At 47.2% G+C, this 23,897-nt stretch overlaps 1 protein-coding gene across 2 annotated transcripts; it reads left to right on the forward strand.

The window, feature by feature from the left end:
• Nucleotides 1-2,278: 2,278 nt before the first annotated feature.
• Gjb1 (gap junction protein beta 1) lies at nt 2,279-9,797 on the forward strand. 2 transcript variants are annotated; one of them, XM_057760131.1, is made up of 2 exons: nt 2,279-2,315; nt 8,535-9,797. In XM_057760131.1, the coding sequence occupies exon 2, from the start codon at nt 8,551-8,553 to the stop codon at nt 9,400-9,402; it is 852 nt and encodes a 283-aa protein (XP_057616114.1). In that variant the 5' UTR covers nt 2,279-2,315; nt 8,535-8,550; the 3' UTR covers nt 9,403-9,797. The 2 variants fall into 2 exon arrangements, with proteins under 2 accessions (XP_057616114.1, XP_057616113.1); XM_057760130.1 differs by lacking the exon at nt 2,279-2,315 and adding an exon at nt 8,080-8,183.
• The last annotated feature ends 14,100 nt before the right edge of the window (nt 9,798-23,897 follow it).

The following is a 23,897-nucleotide window of genomic DNA, read 5'->3' on the forward strand; positions in this document are numbered from 1 at the left end:
GGTTTCTGGCCATCAAAGGGGGCTGCCTCTCGTGACATAGGCCCATGAGTTAGACCAGTGGCCATTGGTTGGCCACTCCCACAAGTTCTGCACTACCTTTACCTGTTATGGCTTGTTTGGTGTCCCAGTCCCATCACTAATTACAGGAGATGGCTGGTTCAGGCTCTATATCACCATTACTAGAAGTCCACACTAGGCTCAACCTTGTAGATTCCAGGGAGTTCCCACAGCACTAGGTTTCCATATAGTCCCCCAAATCCCCCCAGTTCAAACTCATCCCTCCTCATACTCGCTCCCTCCACCTTCCCCCACTGACACCTGATCCCTCCTGTTCCCATATCCCCACCCTCATCTATCCATGAAATCTCTTCTAGTTCCCTTTCCCAGGGAGAAACACGCATCCCCCCTTGCACCCTCCTTGTTACTTGGCTTCTCCGGGTCTGTGGGTTATAGCCTGGTTATCTTTACAGCTAATACCCACTTAGGAGTGAGTACATACCATATTGTCTTTCTGGGTCTGGGTTACCTTACTCAGGATGATTAATTTTCTAGTTTATTCATTTACCTAAGACTTTCATGAGGTCATTGTTTTCTATAGCTGACTAGTATTCCATTGCATAAACATACCACGTTTTCTTTATCCATTCATTGGTTGGGGGATGTCGAGGTTGTTTCCAGGTTCTGGTTATTGCAAATGAAGCTACTCTGAACAAAGTTGAGAAAATGTCCTTGTGGTAGAATGGAGTGTCCTTTGGGTATATGCCTAAGAGTGTTTGGTATAGCTGGGTCTTGAGGTAGACTGATTCCCACTTTTCTGAGGAACCCCTATATTGATTTCCATAGTGGTTGTACAAGTTTACATTCCCACCAGCAAAGGAGGAGTGTCCCCCTTGCTCCACATCCTTTCCAGTATGAGCTGTCACCTGTGATTTTGATCTTAGTCACTCTGAGAAGTGTGTTTCTCTGTGTAGCTCTGGCTGTCCTGGATGGAACTCACTTTGTAGACCAGGCTGCCTGCCTCTGCCGGCCTCTGCCTGCTTCTGTCTCCCAAATGCTGGGACTAAAGGTGTGTGCCACCACCACACCCAGCCCTCTATCAGTTTCTTCTTCTCTTCCCCTTTGAATTCCCTCCCAGTCAGAATCGGAACCATGTTGCCAGAAAACACAAAGCAATCATTTTGGTCTTGGTCATGTAGCCTCAAGAGGTTATTAAATTCCATTAGCTTGTTTGAGGACATTCAACACAAGGCTAAGTACATGCACTGGGCCCCACCTCCAGCCCAATAAACACTTTAAGAATCATCATGTTCTCTCTTCCCCTGCCCCCTTGACCCCAGCACGTAGCCTCATGCTGGCTTCCCCGTAGGTATCCAGTAAAGACTCAGCTGCTGACATATCTGGCATAACTCAGATTTGGCTGAGGGAAGCTGGGGCCCTGGCTTGATTTCTGGCAGCGAGTTCAATCAGAAAGTAGGAAATTGGTTCTGCTGACTTCACGTGTTTCCTCAGTGGTTCAGTTTGCAGAATGAGCAGGGTCCTCAGGTGAGCCCTTCGCTGTAGAGACCTTGAGACTAAATGGATCCTTCAGTTAATGGTTGACACTGTCTGTTTACCTAAATGATTGCTAAGAGTCCCGGCTTGCCGATGGCACACTTTGTGGATTAACTGCTTTGGTCCCAAGAGTAAAAGATAATTTCTAGGTTTTTATGGTTTTGGTGTGTAACTGGAAATACTGTAGTCTGTCTCTAGCTAGTAAGTACACGGACAGTAAGTAGATGCTCCCCTGGTATTGCTATCTAGGGAGGGAGCAAGGCTGTCCTCCATTTTGACCTCAGGCATTTTGACCTCTCAATTATCCATAGTTTTAGAGGCTGGGATCTAGAAGAGATGGCATCCAGCACCAGAGTCCTCTCTGCTGCTTGCCCACACAGTGGGTCCCCTGAAGGCCGAGAATCGGGCAGAGCTGAGGGGTGTAACGCGGTCAAGTCCAGTTCAGTACCTCAGATAGGGCCCAACATGACATTTTGGTGACAGTGATGCTTCTCTTCCTCTGGAACAGGGCAAGAACTCTAGGTCCAAATCCATTGGGAGCTCAGGGATCAATCTTGTTTAATGATTGTGTGTGGGACAGGGGTGGGGCTGGTTAATGTTTCTCTGCTTCCTCTTGGGCTATGGGCCATGTAAAGCTCCGGTCCTGGACTTATTGTCCCTCCCCTGGGCTGGGCTTTGACAGTACCTAGTGGCATTGAACAGACACGCCTGCATACATTCCCTGGGAAAAGGTAGCTGCAACCAGGTGTGGCAGTGCCTGGGAGGTGAGGAGTGTGGGGAGGGAGGGGGGCTACGGTGGGCTGATATGGTGCTGGGGTCGAAATGCTGGCTGGAGAAAAGCCTGGGTCTTATCTTCTGACTTCAACATTCAGCCACTTGGGGCCTTTCTGTGCTTCCCTCTGACCTGGGATGGCGTCCTCCTGCCAGGTGCCCAGGCTGCTTAGATTCTCTCTTCAGCCTCCAATTCCTACCTTCTTTCCAGGCTCCGTGTTCTTCTCTCTCCTTTTTCTCAGCCAAAGATTCTTCTCTTGCCCATAGGGTCAGAGTCCCAGGAAGACAGACTTGAAGAACTCGAAACATAAGGTGGCCAAGTTTGCTTTTCTCTGGCATGCAGGGTCAGGGTTCTGTGGGACTGTCAGACAATGCCACATGCCGCTTTCTTTTCTGGGCCACAAGGTAAAGCAGGCACATATCTGACATGGGCCTGCTAACAGGGCCAAGGATGTGGGAGCATGCCTTTCCATTTGCTTGAGTGGGGGGCAGGCAAGCTCAAGTTGGACTTGGTAACTGATGGTTTGAGGATTTACTGGAAGGGTGGCTCCCAGCTGTTAAAAAGCCATTCCAGCTGTCAGGAATGGTATAGCAGAACCCACGGACTTAGAGAATGAGATGGGGGAAAGAGAACATACACAAAAGGTTTGGTTTGGTTTGGTTTGGTTTTTGAGACAGGATCTCACTATGTAGCCTTAGCTGGCCTTGAATATATAAACCAGTCTGGGCTCAACTCACAGATCCTCCTGCCTCTGTCTCCTGAGTGAGTACTAGGATTAAAAGCATGCACCAACCAGCCCAGCCACAAAAGAAGTTTTAATAGGCAGAAACCATTGGTAAGGGACCCAGTCTGGGAAGAGGGGCCAATATGCTTTGCAATCTGAGTTTTACCACTTGTTTACCGGCTGTGTAATGAGTTAAAGTGTTTGCCAGGCATAGCGGCTTATGTCTATAATCCCAGTTCTCAGAAGACTCGAGGCATGAGGAGTGTGAGTTCAAGACTAATCTGACTACATGTGTGAATTGGGGTTGTTCGGAGGATGAGAGTTCATGAGCATGCAATTCCTAATACTCAGGGAGCATTCTATAAATGGTGGCCGTCACAAACAACACTAGCAAGTGAAGTGGATGATGGAGGAGCAATAAGCCAAGCATTGAAAAGAAAAGGAATGTCAGCAGAAGCCTTCTGAAGAGTCTTGGGGGGGGTGGCGGGGGAGAGAAAATTGAACGCACTAGACTGGTCATGGTGAGCAAGCCTGACCATGACAGATGGATGACGGGGTGGAGACTAAGTCAGTACCTGAGATTCTATAGAACCACGGTGGAGGCGTGAAGATAACAGGGAAAGAGACAGAGACAGATGAGGCTGGCTTTAATCACACCACCCTGAGGAAAGCGCCCCCAAATTCAGAAGGAAGTCCCTTCCTGACTATGGGTGGCCTGTGAGACAGGAAAGAACATAGAATTTGGGTTAATTTTTTTTTCTTTTTATTGTTTGTTTTTGAAACAGGATCTTATGTAGCCTAGGCTGGCCTCAGACTTACTAAGTAGCTGAGGATAACCTTGAACTCCTAATCCTTCTGCTCCTACCTCCACAGAACTGGGAACAAATACACAAGTACTATTGCTTCTGGGGATCGAACTCAGGGCTCCTGCCAGCTAGGTAAGCACTCTACCAACTGAACCACATCCTCAACCTTCGTGTCTGGGCCTGAGTATAGTAACCTCATCCAGTCCCACCAGAGTAGCATTGCCCAAACCCACAAAGCACAAGGAGTCACATGCAGGAGGAAAGAGTGACAGGGTCGGAAGGGAGACTGAGGTGATAAATGCGTCATGTGTGCACACACATGCCAACACGCATAGGAGCTTTGGGGCTGTGTGCTCTGTCTCAGAGCAAACATTCCTTCAGAAGAGGGGCCCTCAGAAGCAGCGCTCTGCGCAAAAGCTTTGAGGTCAGAGGAAAATCAATTTGCAATCTGATTCCATTAGCTGGCAGTAGGGCAATTGCCAGTGAAGCAAGTTACTGAACCTCTTTCTCTCTCTCTCTCTCTGCCTCAACTTTCTGGTCTGAAAGATGGGGATGACATTACAGAATTTTTTGTGAGCTCCTACTTTTGTTCTGTGCTCAAGTGCTGGGCAAACCGGAATTCAAAGCCTGACAAGGCCTCAGAAACCCTATCTAATTAAACACAGAGCAAAACATGCCTGCTGCAACTCAAACCATATCAATAGCTGGACTTTAACCTAAAGTCAGGAAAACAGTTTGGATTTCAAAATCAGGTCACTCCTCTCGATGTTTTTAAAATGCAGCTTTGAGGTACTGGTGTTGACATAGACAAAGCAAAAATTGAAACCCCAGTGCCCACACAAGTGTTCTCAGAGGTCCCAAAGGGAGCTACTGGCTGTGTCCCAGAAAACTCAAAGTAAGAGGCAAAGAATTTCTTAGAAGGACCTAGAAACTTGAGGTTGATCAGGAGGTTTATGGGGCACCTCTGAGGGGAAATAGAGAGAAAACACCTATGTTTGCTTTGGGGTTCATGGGAACAGCCTGAGAAAAGGAAAATGAACCAAATCAGGAGGCCAGAGGAACCCTGGGAAGGAAGCTTTGAGTCTTCTCGGCCCTGAACCAACATGGAAAGAAAAGTGGTAACTCTGTAAGATGCTGTAGCATTTACACAGAAGAAAAAAAGAAGGTAGAGCCTCCCGAGTGCTGGGATTAAAGGTGTGCACCACCGCCCGGCGGGGATGACCCTTTCTGCCTCAGTTTCCTCCTCCATGACAAGAGGCTGAAAATAACATCCTACCTCCCCAAGATGTTCCTTAATCTTTTTCTTTTATATTGTTAGCCTATTTACATGTGTGTTTATAATGTGAATGGGTGTCAGTGTGGTTGCGTCAGTGTCCGGGCACACATGGAAATCAGAGGACAACTTTCAGGAGGTGATTCTTTCCTCGGGTCATCAGGCTTGCCCGACAAGTGCTCTGGCCTGCTGACTGTTCTGAGGCTCACTGGAGAAAGCACACGTTCAAGGGCTTGGCACATGATTAATATATACTTGGCAAATGCTTATTCCTGCAGGAGTTGGGTTATTTTTAATTACATTTATGTGTGCACGTATGTGCTCACTCTTGCGTGTAAGTCAGAGGACAACTTACAGGAGTCAGTTCTGTCCTTTCACCATGTAGATTCTGGTATCAGACTCAGGTAATCAGGTTTGGCAGCAAGCACCCTTACTCACTGAACCATCTTGCTAGCCCAGGTTACTCCTCACTCCCAAGGCTGTGTGCACACAAAGCAAGTCCTCTATACCACTGACCCAAGTACCCACGTCTAGTCTGAGAAGCCTAAAACATTTTATTGGTAAAAACATTTTCCCTCTCCATCCCTCCTTTCCTTTTATTATTATTATTATTATTATTATTATTATTATTATTATTATTTTAGAGGTGGGAGGATAGAGACAGGCTCTCTCTATGTAGCCCTAGCCCTAGCTGTCCTGGAACTCACTGACTCACTGTAGAAAAGACAGACCTCAGATTCATTAGAGACCTTTCTGCCTCTGCTTCCTGAGTGCTAGGAATAAAGGTGTAAGCTACCACAACCCACTCTTTTTGGTTTTTGAGACAGGGGAAGTCTCACTTTGTAGCCCTTGCTAGAACTCACTACGTAGACTAGGTTGGCCTTGAACTCAAAGCAATTTGCCTGTCTTTACCTCCCCGAGTGCTGGGATTAAAGATATGTGTCACCATGCCTGACAAGCCTTTTATAAAAAAAAAAAAAAAAACAAAACCTAAATAAAGAAACATCGTGTAGAGAAGTAACTCATGTCCCGTAGGCTGTCCCTTCTTCCTGTCCTCTTGCTTTATTTTTGTGACTGGACCTCCCTAAGTTGCATAGACTGGACTAGAACTCTTGTTTGTTTTCGTTTTTTTTTTTAAATATGTGCATGAGCTTCTCTGTGTGTGTTTGTGTGCTAAAACATGGCCACATGTAATCCAGGTTGGCTTTGAAATCACAGTGTAACTGAGGCTCTACTTTCCAAGTGCTGAGATTACAGGTATGCATCGTCATGCCTGGCCTTAGTCTAAAGCTTCTGAGCTCGTGGGCCTCCTCCCTTAACCGTCACACTCCAGATAGCCAGAATACAGGTGTACCACCTGTGAGGCTCCTCCCTTAGCCATCACACCCCAGATAGCCAGAATACTGGCGTGTGCCACCTGTGAGCCTCCTCCCTTAACCCTCACACCCCAGATAGCCCGACTACAGGTGTGTACCACCTGCCCTGATCTCCTGTTTCTTTTCTCTCACTCCCCAACATTTCCAGTAACTATTTCACTGCCTCTTCCCTCTATAACCAAGAGAGGCACCCAGAAGTGATTACAAGGCTTCTTCCTGCACAGGCCATCCCTGTTGTGGAGGTGCCCTGGGTAAGGCCAAAAATGCACTGCGTTTGCTGTATTTCTGTAGGTCCAGGCCTGAGGTGCTCTCATCCAGCTCCTTGCTTCTAACACAATCTCCTTTCAACTTCAATGGCAGAAGTGGTGGGAGGTGGGGAGAGGCCTTCTTTGTCTGCCTAAGGGAGAGAGGAGAATTTCCTCCCTAGAGTCATTGGCAGATTCATAAGCAGGAGGTTACAATATGCACTTGACATTGGGGCCAGGGCAGCAACTGAGCTGTCTGTTCTATGGCAGATACTCTAGGTGCTTACACGTTACTGGAGAGAAAAAGGAGAAATGTGGGCTTAGCGGACCATTTGGCTGCCTAAGGCAGTATTGTTTCCTCTTCCAGAGACAGTTCTTAACCCCTTGATAACCACTTGAGAAACTGGAGCAGGTATCTTCATTGACACCCGTGGCAACCTTGGGCGTGGGCGCCATTAACGGATGAGCAAGCAGGCCCATGGAAAGTCAGTAAATAGCCCAAGGTGAAGAATCAGGATGCGAACAGAAGCTACATGACCCGTGCATAATTCTTTGTCTAACCTGCCTGATGGCTTTATCACTCGGCTTGTTCTCACCATGAGCCCACCTGCCTACCCCCTGGAGAAGGGTCCCTTTCCTGCAGTTTAAGGATAGTCAGAGTTTGCTGGACAGCTTCTTTATTTTCGTGTGTTTCAGGGTGACATCAAATTAGCCTTCTTTTCTTCTTTAATGGCTAGCTTTTTCTTTGGCTGGCACCGTCTGCAAAAGCGCAAGGAGCCTGCTGCTGTGAGACTCTAGTCTGCTTCAGACTCCTTTGTACTTCATCTTTTTAGCCAGGTGACTTTGCGTGGATAACAGGATTGTTGAATGGGTCAGAATGGGGAAGTGATTACTGCACTTCCTGGCTTGATAAACTCGATGCCCCACGTTTCCTCCCTTCTGGCACATTCATACCCGGAAGGGGACCCAAGACTAGGAAAACTCCTGCTGACTCTTGTTTCTGGTAGAAATATGGAAGAGGGCTTTAGTCCAGAGATTCCTGGCTCCCTGGGGTCCGGGCTTCCATGCACCTGTCTGTGTTCTATCTCCCTCCCCCAGAGCCATTATTCTGGTAGGGCCATGGGGCGGGTGCGGCGATGGACCGGGCGGGCACAGAACAGGTGGGTGAAGGCTGGGTGTCCGGCGCTGGGACACAAGTGCTCTGTGTGTAGGGTGGGCGGAAGTCAGGGCGTTTGATCTGAATTCTAAAGGGTGTTGTTCAGCGCCCCACAAAGGTCCCATTGTACAGACACTGGGTATAAAGCAGCATATGACTCTCCAGCACCGGGAGGCGATGAATTGGGACGCAGGCGCGACCACGGGGACCACTCCCCCTACACAGACATGAGACCATAGGGGAGCTGTCTGGGTGGCCTCAAGGATAGGCGCTCCCCGAGGTAACCGGGCTTTCTGGGTTTGCCATAAGTCAGGAGCAAAGTAGCTAGCTGGGGGAGGGGAGCCAGAAGAGCTGGCTAAGAGCAGAACTAGACAGGCCTGGTGAAGCGAGGGACTCAAGAGGAAAGAATGCTGGATGTATGTGAAGAAAGGGGATGGGACTCAGAGAGGTCAAGTCAAGCGAATGAGAAGGAAAGCCTGGCGCCAAGAGGGATGGATGAGGAAAGCTATGACTCTCCTCACTTTCCAGTCACCAGCTCTTGGAAGAGATGGGGGCAGGGGAGGCAGCAATACTTCGCCCAGCTTCCTGCCCTAACCTTCTGACAGTTTGCTTCCTGCCTCTTGTCTCACAGGTGTGAATGAGGCAGGATGAACTGGACGGGTTTGTACACCTTGCTCAGTGGCGTGAATCGGCATTCTACCGCCATCGGCCGAGTATGGCTGTCGGTCATCTTCATCTTCCGAATCATGGTGCTGGTGGTGGCTGCGGAAAGTGTGTGGGGCGATGAGAAGTCTTCTTTCATCTGCAACACCCTCCAGCCTGGCTGCAACAGCGTCTGCTATGACCAGTTTTTCCCCATCTCCCACGTGCGCCTGTGGTCCCTGCAGCTTATCTTGGTTTCCACCCCAGCTCTCCTCGTGGCAATGCACGTGGCTCACCAACAGCACATGGAAAAGAAAATGCTACGACTCGAGGGGCTCGGGGACCCCCTCCACCTGGAAGAGGTGAAGAGGCACAAGGTGCACATCTCAGGGACACTGTGGTGGACCTATGTCATCAGCGTGGTGTTCCGGCTGCTGTTCGAAGCAGTCTTCATGTATGTGTTCTATCTACTCTACCCCGGCTATGCCATGGTGCGACTGGTCAAGTGTGAGGCCTACCCCTGCCCCAACACAGTGGACTGCTTTGTGTCCCGCCCCACCGAGAAAACCGTCTTCACTGTCTTTATGCTGGCCGCCTCCGGCATCTGCATTATCCTCAACGTGGCAGAGGTGGTGTACCTCATCATCCGGGCCTGTGCCCGCCGTGCTCAGCGCCGCTCCAATCCGCCCTCCCGCAAGGGCTCGGGCTTCGGCCACCGCCTCTCACCTGAATACAAGCAGAATGAGATCAACAAGCTGCTGAGCGAGCAGGATGGCTCTCTGAAAGACATACTGCGCCGCAGCCCTGGCAGCGGGGCCGGGCTGGCTGAGAAGGGCGACCGATGCTCAGCCTGCTGATGCTCATGTACCAGGCAACCTCCCATCCCACCCCTCCCTCACTCAGCCCTGGCCCGCCCCTCCTTTTCCTATGCCCGTGAGCAGGCCTCTGCCTGCTGGGGATTACTCTATCAAAACCTTCCTTCTCTCCCTATTCCCCTTCCTCGGAGAGCCTTCTCTCTAAGAACTAGCCTGCTGGGGAGTGGAGAGCCACCTCTGCACCAGGGCTCAAGGTTACTGAGGGTGTGGGTAGCTCTTTCTGCCTGGACCCCTTCCTCTTCCCTCTCCCTCTCCCTGAGGAGATGAGATGCTCTGTCGGTGTTTCCAATTATGAAACTAATCTTAACCCCCATGCTGTCAGGTACCCCACTTCGGGAGTCACATCAGTGGGGAGGGATGTGGGCAAGCGGAGTGGAGGAGGGGCTCTGCATCGTGGGTGGAGAAGGGAGGGGGACAAGCACAGAAAAAGGAAGAACGGTGCTTGCCTTGCTGTCTGTGGCGAGGAAAAGAAGGCCATGTGAGGGAGTTAGGGAGGGAGAAGCAGGCAGATAAACTGGAGTGGGGATTGGTCAGGGCTGCCCCCAGTTCCCAGTTCCCAAGGCCTCTCTCTCTCTCTGGGCAAATGTTACACATTAAACAGGATTTTACAGTAAATGAAGAGGTGCTTTGAGTGTTTGTTGAAGTTCTTTCTCCTGCACCCTCCTTTCTGACCTCCCCCTGGATAAGCAGGCCTTGGTTGGCATTTTGCTGATCAAGAAAAGAAAAGGGCAGAAGGAAGAGTGCCTTCCCTTGAAGCTGCAAGTAGGAGCCTGGCAAAGCCACCCATGGAGCCGTCTTATTTTTATTCTGGCTTGTTTGTTTACTTATTTCTTTTCTTTTTCATTGTTTATAGTCTATTGTTATCTAATTCACATGCCTCCTTTCTTTTGTTTTAAGAATAAATGACAGCCTCTTCTAGAGAGACAAGAAATAAGAAATGCTACAGAACCGTCTCAGGAGAGAGAGAGAGAGAGAGAGAGAGAGAGAGAGAGAGAGAGAGAAAGAGAGAAAGAGAGAGAGAGAGAGGATGAGAGAGTGTGGTATACCTCAGATAGCTAGGCCCTTCTGCTACACTTCTGAGACAGCTATCCACTTCCTCCCTGGACATTCACCCTCTGGTGCCCTGCAAGTCCCTGATCTCTCTTTCCTCTGGATATGGCCTCTAATTCCATCTGTCTCCCCAGTGTCCCTCCCTTTTTCCTCTCTAAATCCATGCCCCCCAGGACTCCATCAGAGGTCAGGCATGTCCACCAGAAGTTTCCTTGCCAGGACCCTCCTCCCCCTGTCAACTACTGGAGGAAAAGCTCCAGGCTTGGAACTTGACAAAGCAGAGTTCAAATCCTGGCTGTGCCTCTTATTTGCAAGGTGTGGCCTTTCCCAAGCCTGTCTCCCTGTGTGCACACAAGGGATGGCCCATACCTCTCATCCTCCCTCCTATATTTGTCTGTTTCTTAAGTACCCCTCCCCAGCCTCACAGGGCTTTCCCCCACTGCCACTGCCCACACAAAGGGTGCCTCAGGGTCCAAGTCCCCCCCCCCCAGCAAGTTTTCCTCCTCAGCTTTCTCATCTCTGAGCTGGACAGAGCATTGGCCACTTCCTCTCAGAGTAACATGGAGGAAACAACACCAGAAATGAAGAAAATCAGGTGTGACCTCATCAGAATTGTTTTCCCTCTGTCAGTCAATTTTTCCTTTCTAAGAGAAAGCATAAAATACAAAACCAGGAAACAAGCAGGGTACTTGTCTGTAATCCCATTGCTCAGGAGGTGGAAGCAGGAAGATTAAGGCAAATTAGAGGCCAGCCTGAGGTACGTAGTGCCAAGTCAGCTTGGGCTATGGTGTAAGACCCCGCCCCAGGAACAACAGCAAAACCACTCCCATCCTATACGAAGTCTCCTTTCTCCTTAGAAACTAACATCACACTCTGTCAGTGGAGAGGTTCTTATGTGCCTGACACGAGGGCCGCAAAATTCCTCTTCCCATAGAAATCCATCCCCTTTTCCCACGATGCAACAAACATAGACCATCTCCTCTTGTGTAAATGGTCCTCAAGAGAAAGATTTTCTTTTGCAAAATTCCATCCTGGGGGCTGGGATGTAGCTCAGTCAGTAGAGTGGGTTTCTAATACGCTTGCCTTGGTTCTGTCCCCAACACAATTAATTAATCCTAGTCCTTAAGGGATCCTCACACCCGTGTCTGAGCAAGAAAGGATAAACTGCTCATCATGTCAGAAATTTACTGTTCCAATCCCAAGCCCTGTGTGGTGGCGCACGCCTTTATTCCCAGCACTTGGGAGGCAGAGGACAAAGGCAAGTGGATCTCTGTGAGTTCCAAGCAAATCTAGTCTGTATAAAGAGTTTCAGGACAGCCAGGGCTGGCTAGAGAGCTCCTGTCAAAAAAAAAGGAAGGAAAAGAAGATTCCATTTCCAGATGGAGGCTACCTCTGCGGGGCAAAGGTGGGGAAACAAATATCAGACATTAGGAACCAGAGAGAGGTTAGGACACGGGATTCTTGTGCTAACCAGGTGGAAACAGGCTGAAGGAATCTTGAAGGGAGCTCCAAGAGGCAAAGTCTCAAAAACGTAGTGGGAGCGGCTGCCCCAGGACTGATGGTTTCATTTGAGGGAAACACACTGAGGGCTTAGTACGTATAGTTCATGATGTGCTGAGTGAGCTGGATAATGAAGAGGGTGCTGGAGTTAGGAGACCGGGCTTTCCACTGGTAGGCTTGACCCCTTCGCCACTTGTAGGTCTCAGTATTTATACCTGCAGTATAGAGTACATAATAACTACTGTCTTTCACAGGGTTGTTTTGTTTTTTCGAGACAGGGTTTCTCTGTGTAACAGCCCTGGCTCTCCTGGAAACTCGCTCTGTAGACCAGGCTGGACTCGAACTCATAGAGAGCCGCCTGTCTCCGCCTCCCAAGTACTAGGATTAAAGGTGTGCACAACAACCACAACCAGCTAGGTTTTGATTTTTATTTATTTTTTTGAGACTCAAACAAGTTGTGTTCAAAAACTGATTATAAAAATAAAGGTAATGAGAGATGACTCAGCAGTTAAGAGCACTGGCTGCTCTTCCAGAGGACCCAGGGTCAATTCTCCGCACCCACATGGCATCACACCTGTCTGTAACTCTAGTTCCAGGGGATCTAACACCCTCATACAGACTTACTTGCAGGCAAAACCTCAATGCTCATAAAATAAAAATAAAAATAGATAATTTTAAAGAAATCTTTAAAAATTATCAAGGTAATGAGTTAGGAGTGGTGGCATACCTGCAATCTCAGCACTTAGAAGGTGGGGGCAGAAGTTCAGGTCCAGCCTTGGCTAAACAGGGAGTTTGAGGCCAGTCTGGGCTGTATAAGACCCTGTCAAAAAATCAATAAGAACGTTAAAAGAAATCAAGTTATAAATATAAGATAGTTTTAAAGGCACCTAGAAAGTGTGTATTAGAACTCCCCGGGAGCCAGGAAGGGGGAAATCCAGTTCAGCCAGGCTGAAGCTTATGCAAAGAATTTGGCTCTGTGAGCTAGGATTAAAGCACGCCTTTAATGCCAGCACTCGGGAGGCAGAGGCAGACAGATCTCTCTGTGAGTTCCAGGCCAGCCTGGTCTACAGAGTGAGTTCCAGGCCAGCCAAGGTTACAAAGAGACGCTGTCAAAGGAGGAAGAGGAAGAAAAAGAAAGAATTTGGTGGTATAAATCCAGGTTTGACACACATCTATAATCCCAGCACTCTGGAGGCTGAGGAAGGAGTGAGACTTCAAGACTGGGCTACTTATCAAGGACCCTGTCTGAAACCAAAAACAAAATCTTGGCAAAAATAAGGGTTCTCCAGGGAGCAGGCAGCAGTTCAAACAACAAAGTCCAGAGATGTTGCAGACTTGGTCATGACCCATCGAAGGGTCAATATTGAAGGGCTCTCTCTTGAGGACAGGAAAGGTCGAGGAGCAGACCTTTTGGCGTACTCGCTATCTGCTGTTTGTGGGGTGGCAGGAATCTATGGCCTTTCAGAGGTGTGCAGATGCCAGAAGCTGCAGGGAAAAGACGGAGTCGGTTCCTGGATGGAAGCAAGCTGAACTACGGACAGTAGTCAAAGCAACAGCTAATGAGTCGAGATTACAGAGCAAGCCGCAGTATCCATAGAGAATTGGCATGGCAACCACAAACTGGCTCAGATGCTCGATCAGATAGCCTGGGCACACAGAGTGGGGGCTAGAGGGGGATGGTCAGTTCATTTCCAGATTCCACAATGTTTAAATGCTGGATCTGACCTGTAGTATACTGGGGCTAGACAATTCTACTGACCTGAGCTCGCTTTGATTGCCAGACTAGGCCAGGCTGAACCTAAAAGGGCAAGCAAAGAAAGGATTGGGGCATTGAAGTGAGGGAGAATAAAGCAGGCGGCAGACGTCTGAAAGGCGTGCTGTCTTCAGAGTCAGATAAATAATCTGTCATGGAGGATCCAAGAAATGGAATGGTTACAGCAGAGGGAAAGACAAACTGTAGCCAGAGTGTGGCAGGCCTTGTGTGTCTCTCTAAGTGGTTAAGAATATCTTTTAGAGAGGTTGGCATGGTGGTACACCCCTTTAATCCCAGCACTGGAGAGGTAGAAGCATGAGGTCTCTGTGAGTTCAAGACCAGCCTGGTCTACTAGTGAGTTCCAGGAAAAGCAAGACTATGTAGACAGACCTTGTCTCAAAACAAAAACAAAACAACAACAACAACAAAACAGAAACAATATCTATAAGAGAGCAGAAGAGATGTCTCAGTGGTTAAGTGCACTTGTTTTTGCAGAGGACCTAGGTTCAATTCCCAGTATCCATATGGCAACTCCGAAGTGTTCATAACTCCATCCAGTTCAAGGAGATCCAAGGTAATCTTCTGATTTCCATGGGCACCAGGCACACATGTGGTACACAGACATACACTTGAGCAAAACATATAAAACAAATCTTTCTAAAGGCACTATCTAAAAAAAACTATAAGAATATCTATAAGAGTTAAGTATGTCAGTACATGTCTGTACTAGCACTTGAGAGGTGAAGACAAGATCACAAGTTCAAGGTCATCCTCAATTACACAGTAGGTTTGAAGTCAGGTTACATGGACCTTATCTCAAAGTCTGCTTATGGAAATAGCTCAATATAGACTAAACTTTATAAAGCCCTGAATTTGATCCCCAGAGCTGCACAAAACTGGGAACATGTCAGTGGTACATGAAAGTGGAGGTTTGAGACTCAGGAGTTCAAGGCCAGCCTTATCTACCAATCAACTTTGAGGCCAGCCTGGGTTTTCTGACACCCTGTCACAAAAAGGAAAGGAAAAGAAAAAGGGCAGGTGAGATGGCTCAGCAGGTAAAGGTGCCTGCTGCCAAGCCTGACAATCTGAGTTCGATCCCTGGGACCTACGTGGTGGAGGAAGAGAACCAATGCCTCACAGTCCTCCTCTGACTTCCACACTCTTGCCATCACATGTGTGCATACACATATATATGTGCACCCACACAGCACACAAAAGAGATAAATGTATGTAATAAAAGAGAAAAAAGACAATCTCTAGGTAGTTGGGGAGTGGAACCTCAGACTAAAACAGTTCGAGGCCAGCCTGATCTAAAGAATGAGTTCCAGGACAAACAGGGATACACAGAGAAACCCTGTCTTGAAAAAAATATATTTATTTTTGTTTTATGTTTATGAGTGTTGTTTTACCTGCATATAAATATATATACCACATTAGTCCATGGTGCCAGAGGTCAGAAGAGGGTATCAGATGTTGTGAGCTGCTATGTCTCCAGCTCTCCCCACCCTGCTTTAATTTTAGCCTACTTTATTGTATGTGTATAAATATTTTGTTTGCATGTACTACCGCCACCCAACATGAGTTTAATTTTTTGAGACAAGGTCTTATGTTGCCCTGGCTGGCCTGGAACTCTCTATGTAGACCAGGCAGGTGTCAAACATTTACTTTTGAGAAGCAGGGATCTCATGTACCCCAGGTGGTCCTCCAACTCTCTATGTAGTCAAAGATGACCTTCATCTTCTCTTCTGGCAGTCTTGGCCTCCTGAATGACAGTATTACAAGCCTGTACTACTATTGCCCACTTTTCTGTGGCACTGGAGATCAAAACCAGGGTTTCATGTTGTGGCATAACAAGACTTTTCCTGGGATGTGGTGCTTTGAATAGAATGGCCCCATTGGGCAAGCTGGTACTGGCAGTAGTAATATTTCACACCTTTAGTCCCAGCACTTGGGAGACAGAGGCAGGTGAATCTCTCTGAATTCAGAACCAGCCTGGTCTACAGAGCAAGTTCCAGGACAGTCGGGGCTACATAGAGAAATCCTGTTTCAAAAAACCAAAAATGGGTGTGTGTGTGTGGGAGGTTGCATAGGTTCATATATTTGAATGCTTAATTCCAGGGAGTGGAACTGTTTGAGTTTAGAAGGATTACAAAGTGTGGACTTGTTGGAGGAAATGTCACTAAGGGTGCACCAGCTTTGAGTTTTCAAAAGCCCATGCGAGGTCTAGTCAGCCTCTCTCTCTCCCCCCTGCAGATCAGGATGCAGCTCTCAGTTACTGCATCCAGTATGCAGCCATGTTCTCTGCCATGGTGAAAATGACCTAAACCTCTGAAACTATAAGCAAGCCCCAAATTAAATGTATTCTTCTGTAAGAATTGCCTTGGTCATGATGTCTCTTCACAGAAATAGACATGGGGAGATGCAGCATACACATCTACTCACCCCAGATAGGGAGCCCATGACAGACCAAAGCACAGACACCACCAAAGTCCAACTTAATGAACCAATGAATTTTATTGGGGTTGCTTACCAGAATATGGGAGAGAGGCTGGTTACTTATGGATGCAGAAACAACTCAAAGCTGCATCACCAAAGCCCATCCCTGCACCAGTAACAGCTCGCAAAAGCTGGGAACCTGGAGCACAGCCTTCAGGCAGCTCAGCAGATCAGAGAGTGTTCTTTCCATGGGACTCAGTTGGCCTAAGTCTCTTCCAGGCAGCTGTTCTGTTCTCGGAATCTTCATTGTAACTTGGCCTGCCTGTAAGTGACTTTCAGCATTCATTGTTTAATTGTGTGAGGGAGAGGCTTAGTGAATCTGGTCAGTTTCAGGAACTTCCTGAAGTTGTGTTGTGTTATTTACCTTCTGGCTCACGAAACTTCCAGATTCAATCTCAGAGGAGACTGCTACACGACACATGTATGCTATACAAACACATTACCATCTGAATTGCATTCTTAGACTTTGGCTATAATTCTTAGACTTTGGCTATAATTCTTAATGTATTTTTCATGAAGAAACTATGGCTCAGCAGGTGCTTGATGTCGAGTCTGAAACTGAGTTCTGTCCCTGGAATCCATACGGTAGCAGAGACTTAACTTCCCTAAATGCATGACACACATAGACTCACACAAAATAAATACAAATTTGCATATAGCCAGTCAGTGGTGGCACACACCTTTAGAACCAGCACTCAGGAGGCAGAGGTAGGCAGATCTCTGGGTTCGAGGCCAGCCTGGTCTATAGAGCATATTCCAGGACAGCTAGAGCTGTTACACAGAGAAATCCTGTCTCAAAAAAGCAAAACAAAACAAAAAATGCTTATAAAAAATAGGAACGCTGGGCGGTAGTGGTGCTTACATTTAATCTCAGCACTCGGGAGGCAGAGGCAGGAGGATCTCTGTGAGTTCAAGGACAGCCTAATCTACAGAGTGAGTTCCAGGACAGTCAAGGCTATACAAAGAAACATTGTCTCAAAAAACCAACAAAAAGGGATAGGAGCGTGCACCATATTAAGCACTAATATAATCCTATTATATTGGTACTAGCAAAATAGCTATTACTATTCCAATACTTGTAGATGAAGAAATGGTGACTCAGAAAGGTTAAGAAATATTTCCAAGCCAGGCAGTAATGGTGCATGCCTTTAATCCCAGCACTTGGGAGGCAGAGGCAGGCAGTTCTCTGTGAGTTCGAGACCAGCCTGGTCTACAAGAGCTAGTTCCAGGACAGGCTCCAAAGCTACGGAGAAACCCTGTCTGGAAAAAACAAAACAAAAAATAAAAAGAAAGAAAGAGAGAGAGAGAGAGAGAGGAAGGAAGGGAGGGAGGGAGGGAGGGAGGGAGGGAGGGAGGGAGGGAGGGAGGAAGGAATAGATAGATAGATAGATAGATAGATAGATAGATAGATAGATAGATAGATAGATGATAGATATTTCCAAAGGTTGCACAGTTTAAACTGGGCGTGGTGGTCACCCTTTAATCCCAATAGGTAGACTTTTGTGAATTCAAAAACATCCTGGTTGCTGGGCGGTGGTGGCTCACGCCTTTAATCCCAGCACTCGGGAGGCAGAGGCAGGCGGATCTCTGTGAGTTCGAGACTAGCCTGGTCTACAAGAGCTAGTTCCAGGACAGGAACCAAAACCACAGAGAAACCCTGTCTCGAAAAAACAAAAAAAAAAGAAAAAGAAAAAAACAGCCTGGTCCACCTACCAAGTTCCAGTCAGGACTTTGTGAGACTTTGCTAAGAAAGAAAGAAAGAAAGAAGAAAGAAAGAAAGAAAGAAAGAAAGAAAGAAAGAAAGAAAGAAAGAAAGAAAGAAAGAAAGAAAGAAAGAAGAAAGGAAGAAGGAAAGAAAGAAAGGAAAGAAAGAAAGAAAGAAAGAAGCAGCCTGGTGTGGTGTTTCTATAATCCTAGCACTCAGGAGGCTAAGCACGAGGACAGAAGTGGATTTTTGTTTTGGAGGTTTTGTTTGTTTGCTTGTTTCTTCTTTTGCTTTTTCAAGACAGGGTTTCTCTAAGTAGCCCTGGCTGCCCTGGAACTCTCTCTTGTAGACCAAGCTGGCCTCAAACTCACAGAGATCCGCTTGCCTCTGCCTCCTGAGTGCTGGGCTTATGGCGTGCACCACCACAACCCAGCAAGACAGAGGTCTTTAAGGTCAGCCTGAGCTATAGCAAGACACTGTTTCAAAACAATGACCAAAAAAAATCCTAAGGCTATCCCAATCTCAAATTTGTACTATTTCCTGTCTATAAATCTTTTTAGGAGGAAAGGTGGTGCTGAAGATGGACCCCACGGTCTTATTCACAGTGGACGGGTGCTTACTGGTGAGTTCCCTTTTGCACCATTTTCTCTATTCCAAAGGCACGCTTAAGGGGGCGCTGAGGCCTGTGGTGGTTTACGCAGAACTCACTCTAGTAAAATGTCCCTGAGCACTAACCTGCAGGGGGGAAATGAGCATTTGATTCTCCCAGCTCAAGAAAGAAATGCTGAAAGTTAAAACAAGCAAACAAACAACCGAAACAAAAAAAAAAAGGAAACAAAATAATGGCCCCTCTGCACCCCTAGAGTGAAGGGGGGGTGCAGGAGAGAGGCAATTGTGGGAAGCTTTGCCCAAAGTGGGCTGCAGGTAGTCAGGGATACAGGGAAGGTGGAAAGAGGCTCCCAACCTTCAAATGGCTAAGTTAAGGTAAGTTTTCTGCATTTATTTTATTTTTATGTATATGAGTGTTTTGCACGCATGTAGGTGCACCACTTTCGTGCCTCGCATTCACGGAGGCCAGAAGAGGGCCCCAGATTCCCTGGAACTGGAGTCACAGGTTGTCATCCGGAGCCCTGGTCGTCTAAAAGAGCAGCCAGTGCTCTTAACCCCTAAACTCTCTCAAGATAATCTTTTGAAATTCCTCCTTTCTCCTCAATCCAGCAGTGACCTTTTAAAGTCCCTCTTGGCTTTTCTACCCTCCCCCGCCCCACGCTGGGGAAGGAACCTGGACCTTACTCATGCTAATCAAGTACTCTACCTCCAACCTCCCTCTGCCTTTTCCAGACTCCTCAAGGGCCTCCCTTCAAGAGACGGAGCCTTGCATTCCCTCAGATACTGAGACTAATTAGTTCAAAACGACTGGCCAGGCAAACTTCGTGAGACTCTGTGTCAACAGAAAGGTTAAAGGGGAGGGGGTGGGGAACGGAGGATAAAGTCGCTGAGTGGTAGAGTGTCTGGCATGTGCAAGGTCCTAGGTTTCCTCCTCTGTAACCTCGACACCTCCAACAAAAACACCCGGGAAAATTAGCTCCAACCTGAACTCATTCTCACAAAAATACATGAGGTTTGGTAATTCTCGTCAAAGCTTTCTCAAATCCCTTTCTTCCTCCTCGGTAGCCATAATGCCCTAACTGATAAGGTGTAGCAGGGGACTTAATACGTAGTAAAGTGCTTGTTCCGTGCCAGGCGCTGTGTTAAATATTATCTCCTTTAATCTTCACCCTTCCTTCGAGTGAGCACCATGCTGTCCCTATTTTACAGATGAGGAAACAGGCCCATGCAGAATAACTAACTTATCCATATCACTCAGCTAGGAAGAAGGAGCCAAACTGTGGAACTGGAACTCCAGCTAGCCGGATGCTGAAGACAAAGAACTAGGCATATCTGGGCCTTTCTGTCCCCTTGGACTGGCCGTCAAGGCTTCTTTAATGCCCTGTCCTCACACATCTTCTCATCCACACACTCAAAGTGGCCAGCACTTTAATCCCAGCACTCGGGAGGCAGAGACAGAGGGATCTCTGTGAGTTTGAGGCCAGCCTAGTCTACAGAGTGAGTTCTAGACCAGCCAGGGCTACCTTGTGAGACCTTATTTTAGATAAACAAAGCATGAAGCCATGGTGGGGCTAAATGGGTAAGAGCACTTACTTGCCACCCTTGCAGAGGACCCAAGTTCAGCTCCCAGCACTTACACTGGGCAGGTCACAATAGCCTGTAACTCCAGCTGCAGAGGCTCTGGCATCTTCTGGCTTCCATGGGCAATGTACTCGTGTGCATATACAAATTCACACATATATATATACACACACACACATACAGAATTAAAAATAAAATATTTTTTAAAAAGCATGACACCATGGAACTGGGGAAGATGTCTCAGTGAGTAAAATGTTTGCCACCTACAAGCTTGAGGGCCTGGGTTTAAACCACAGCATCTGGTTAAAAGTAGGGTCCACGTTATTTTTATGTATGTAAAAGTGATTGCTGTGCATATTTCCTCCTCCCCAATATAGCATAAAAATAACGTGGAAGATACAAAATTGAATAGGAAATGAACATGGAAACTTAAAGATTGCTCTGCCCATGGTACAGTAAGTGATGTGTGTGTGTCAACCGTGTTGCAAGAAACTGTGACTACAACCAACAATGAAGCTGGAGTCAACCTCTTAAAGGATCAGAAACCATTATTATCTAAATAAAGCACCCCAGCAGACTTCTAAATAAAACAAAAGTAGGGTTCAGACATCAGGCATAGTAGTATATGCCATTAATCCTAGCACTAGTGAGGCCTACATAGTGAATTCCAAGATAGTCAGGGTTCTGTAGTGAGAACCTGTCTCAAGAAAGAAAAAAAAAGAAGGAAGGAAGATGGAAGGAAGAAATTAAAAGAAAAAAAGAAAGAAAGAGAGAAAGAAAGAAAGAAAGAAAGAAAGAAAGAAAGAAAGAAAGAGAAAGAGAGAGAGAAAGAAAGAAACTAAAAGCAAGAATAGGGTATATTGGGGTGTGCTTGTTGTAATGGTTTAAATAAAATGCTGCAGGGCAGCAGGTCCGGAGACCATGGCAGCTGGGTCCCAGGCAGGAAGCCACGTGGCAGGCGAGAGACCAAGAAGGATAGGCATGCCATGCAGAATGAAGTTGGATAGTGAATTGAGGAGTTTCAGGTTCAATGAGAAACCCTGTTAAGACAGAGAGTGATTGAGGAAGATACCTGATATTGACCCCTGGCCTCCACACGCACACTCACACACGTCTGCAGATGTTGCACACTCACACACGTCTGCAGATGTTGCACACTCACACACATCTGCAGATGTTGCACACTCACACACGTCTGCAGATGTTGCACACTCACACACGTCTGCAGATGTTGCACACTCACACACCCAGACACAGAGTCTGGTTGGGCTGCCAATTCTTAGTGAAAGTCCTAATTTCATTTTTTGGTATGGTCCTAAGGAGCAAAGCAGAGCTTTGTATTTGTTAGACAAATGCTCCGTCATTGAGCCACACGCTCAGCTCTGGTCAGCTCTGGTCTTTTCCTTAAAATAGGGCCTCTCCAGGTATCACAGGCTGGCCTTGAATCTGTGAGCCTCAGGCCTCTGTCTTCTGGCTGCAGGGCAGTAAGCCTGTGCTACCTTGTCAACACTGTGATGGGTAAAGCACAACGGGGATACTATGCAGGATCAGGTTTGACCACACACACTTGTCAAAAGTGAAGGTTTGCTGGGCGGTGGTGGCGCACGCCTTTAATCCCAGCACTTGCGAGGCAGAGGCAGGCGGATCTCTGTGAGTTCGAGACCAGCCTGGTCTACAAGAGCTAGTTCCAGGACAGGCTCCAAAACCACAGAGAAACCCTGTCTCGAAAAACAAAAACAAAAACAAAAAAAAAAAGTGAAGGTTTCCTTGCCTTGCTGACTTTTCACTTGAAAAAAAAATGTCTTGGGTGAATTCTGTCCTAGCAGGGCATGAAGGGAAGCAGTAATGAATGCCTTTTCCAATCTGATCTTCATTTCCCTAGCAGGACCTCCCACCACCTTCATCCTTTCAGGAAATCCTCCTGTCCACCCCTCTACAGCCCAGATTTCAGCTACTGATTCCTTATGGTATGTATGCATGCATGCATGTGAGCACGCGCGCGCGCGCGCGCGCACACACACACACAAGTGTTGCATTGTGCCTCCTCTTTGGCTTTGTTCACACTGGTTATTGTATCTCCACTAGTGGCCACTCCTTTTTTTTTTTTTTTTTTTTCATTTTTCAAGATAGGGTTTCTCCGTGAAACAGTCCTGGCTGTCCTGGAACTCACTATGTAGACCTGGCTGGCCTCTCACTCACAGAGATCCATCTGCCTCTGCCTTTCAAGTGCTGGGATTAAAGGTGTGCACCACCACCATCCAGCTGTGCCCACTCTTTTTTGAGACAGAAAACCCAGTTCCCATGTCACCTCCGGAGAGAGAATGAGAAATAATTCCATTGGAGCCTGTTAGTTTGTCAGTTTGTGAGTCTTTCCCAGACTTAGAATGAGGGTGAACAGAGACCTTATAGAATGAAAATTTACAGGACTCATTCTCAGGGACCACACAGATGCCAACCCTTGCTCTGTGACCCAAGAGCAAGAGCCTTTGCTGCACCATAGGTCCCTTCATTTCCACCCCCTAGTTGCATCCTGGTCCTTTCTATCAAACTAGAGTGCTCACAAGTGAGGGACCCAAGTTCTTAGTTAGCTGGGCACCAAGTAGAAATTTAGCTAAATAAATGACATCAGATTCTTCCTTCTCTGTTCCAGCAGAGGAAAGAGGTAGAGAAAGACAGCGGCTTTGGGCCCTGCTGCGAATGGGAGACAGAGAAAACAGATGGAATAGACTCACCTTGGCCCAAGCTGTGAAGACAAGGATCGTGTGCGCCTTTGGCATTTAGACTTGGGGCTCCTCCTGCTTTCCTTTGCTCCCCTCTGTTTCCTTCTTTGTTAATGAGAAACATTGTCAGTGGTGTTTTGTTTTAGTTTGTTGTTGTTGTTTGTTTGCTTGAGATGAGTCTGTAGCCCTGGCTGGTCTGGACCTCACTATGTAAACCCGTGAACTCACAGAGATCCATCTGCCTGCATCTCTCAAAAGCTGAGATTATGGGCATATGCCACCAAGCCTAGGACCCTGACTTTTTTTTAAAAAATGTTATGTATGCAAACATGTGCATGCCCACTATGTGTATGTGTGTATCAGAGGGCAACTTGTGAGAACTGATTCTCTCCTTCCACCATGTGGGTTCCAGGGATCACACTCAGTTCATCAGATCTGGCAGCAGGTGCCTTTGCCTGCAGAGCATCTTGCCAGCCACCACCCACTCCCTAGTACTGAATTTCTAAATGCCTAGCATAGACGGTAACATCATCATTTGCTTTTCCTATCAATTTTTTTTCTTATCCTCTCTCTCTTACATTTATTTGTTTTATTTGTGTGTATGTGTGCGATGGATGCGTGAAGGCAAGTGGGGGAAGATTGGGGGCAGCCTGCTTGTGGAAGTTAGAAAACAGCTTTTGGTACGTGTGGGTTCTCTCCTTCTATTTTTGCAGCAAGTGCTCTGACTTAACTTGCCAGCCCCATTTCCACATTGTTACCTGATTTTCTCAACCATGCATACATGTGGTGCACATATATACATGCAAGCAAACACTCATACATAAAATAAAAATAATCTTGGAAAAGATTATTTGTGTGCATGTGTGTGTGTGTGTCCACAGAAGCCAGAGGTGGTTGTGTATGATCCCTTGGAGCTGAAGTTACAGGCATTTTGAACCACCTGTGTGGGTGCTGGGGTCTGAATTTGGGTCCTCTGATAGACTAGTATTCACTCTTTAAATTTTTGCTTGTTTGTTTGTTTTTGAGACAAGGTTTCTTTGTGTATTCCTGGCTGTCCTGGAAC

This window comes from Chionomys nivalis, chromosome X (assembly GCF_950005125.1).
Source record: "Chionomys nivalis chromosome X, mChiNiv1.1, whole genome shotgun sequence".
In the NCBI taxonomy this organism is placed as follows: Eukaryota; Metazoa; Chordata; class Mammalia; order Rodentia; family Cricetidae; genus Chionomys; species Chionomys nivalis.

Coding starts and splice junctions, on each gene's coding strand:
- Gjb1 (XM_057760131.1), top strand. CDS start 8,551: ATGAACTGGACGGGTTTGTACACCTTGCTCAGTGGCGTGAATCGGCAT.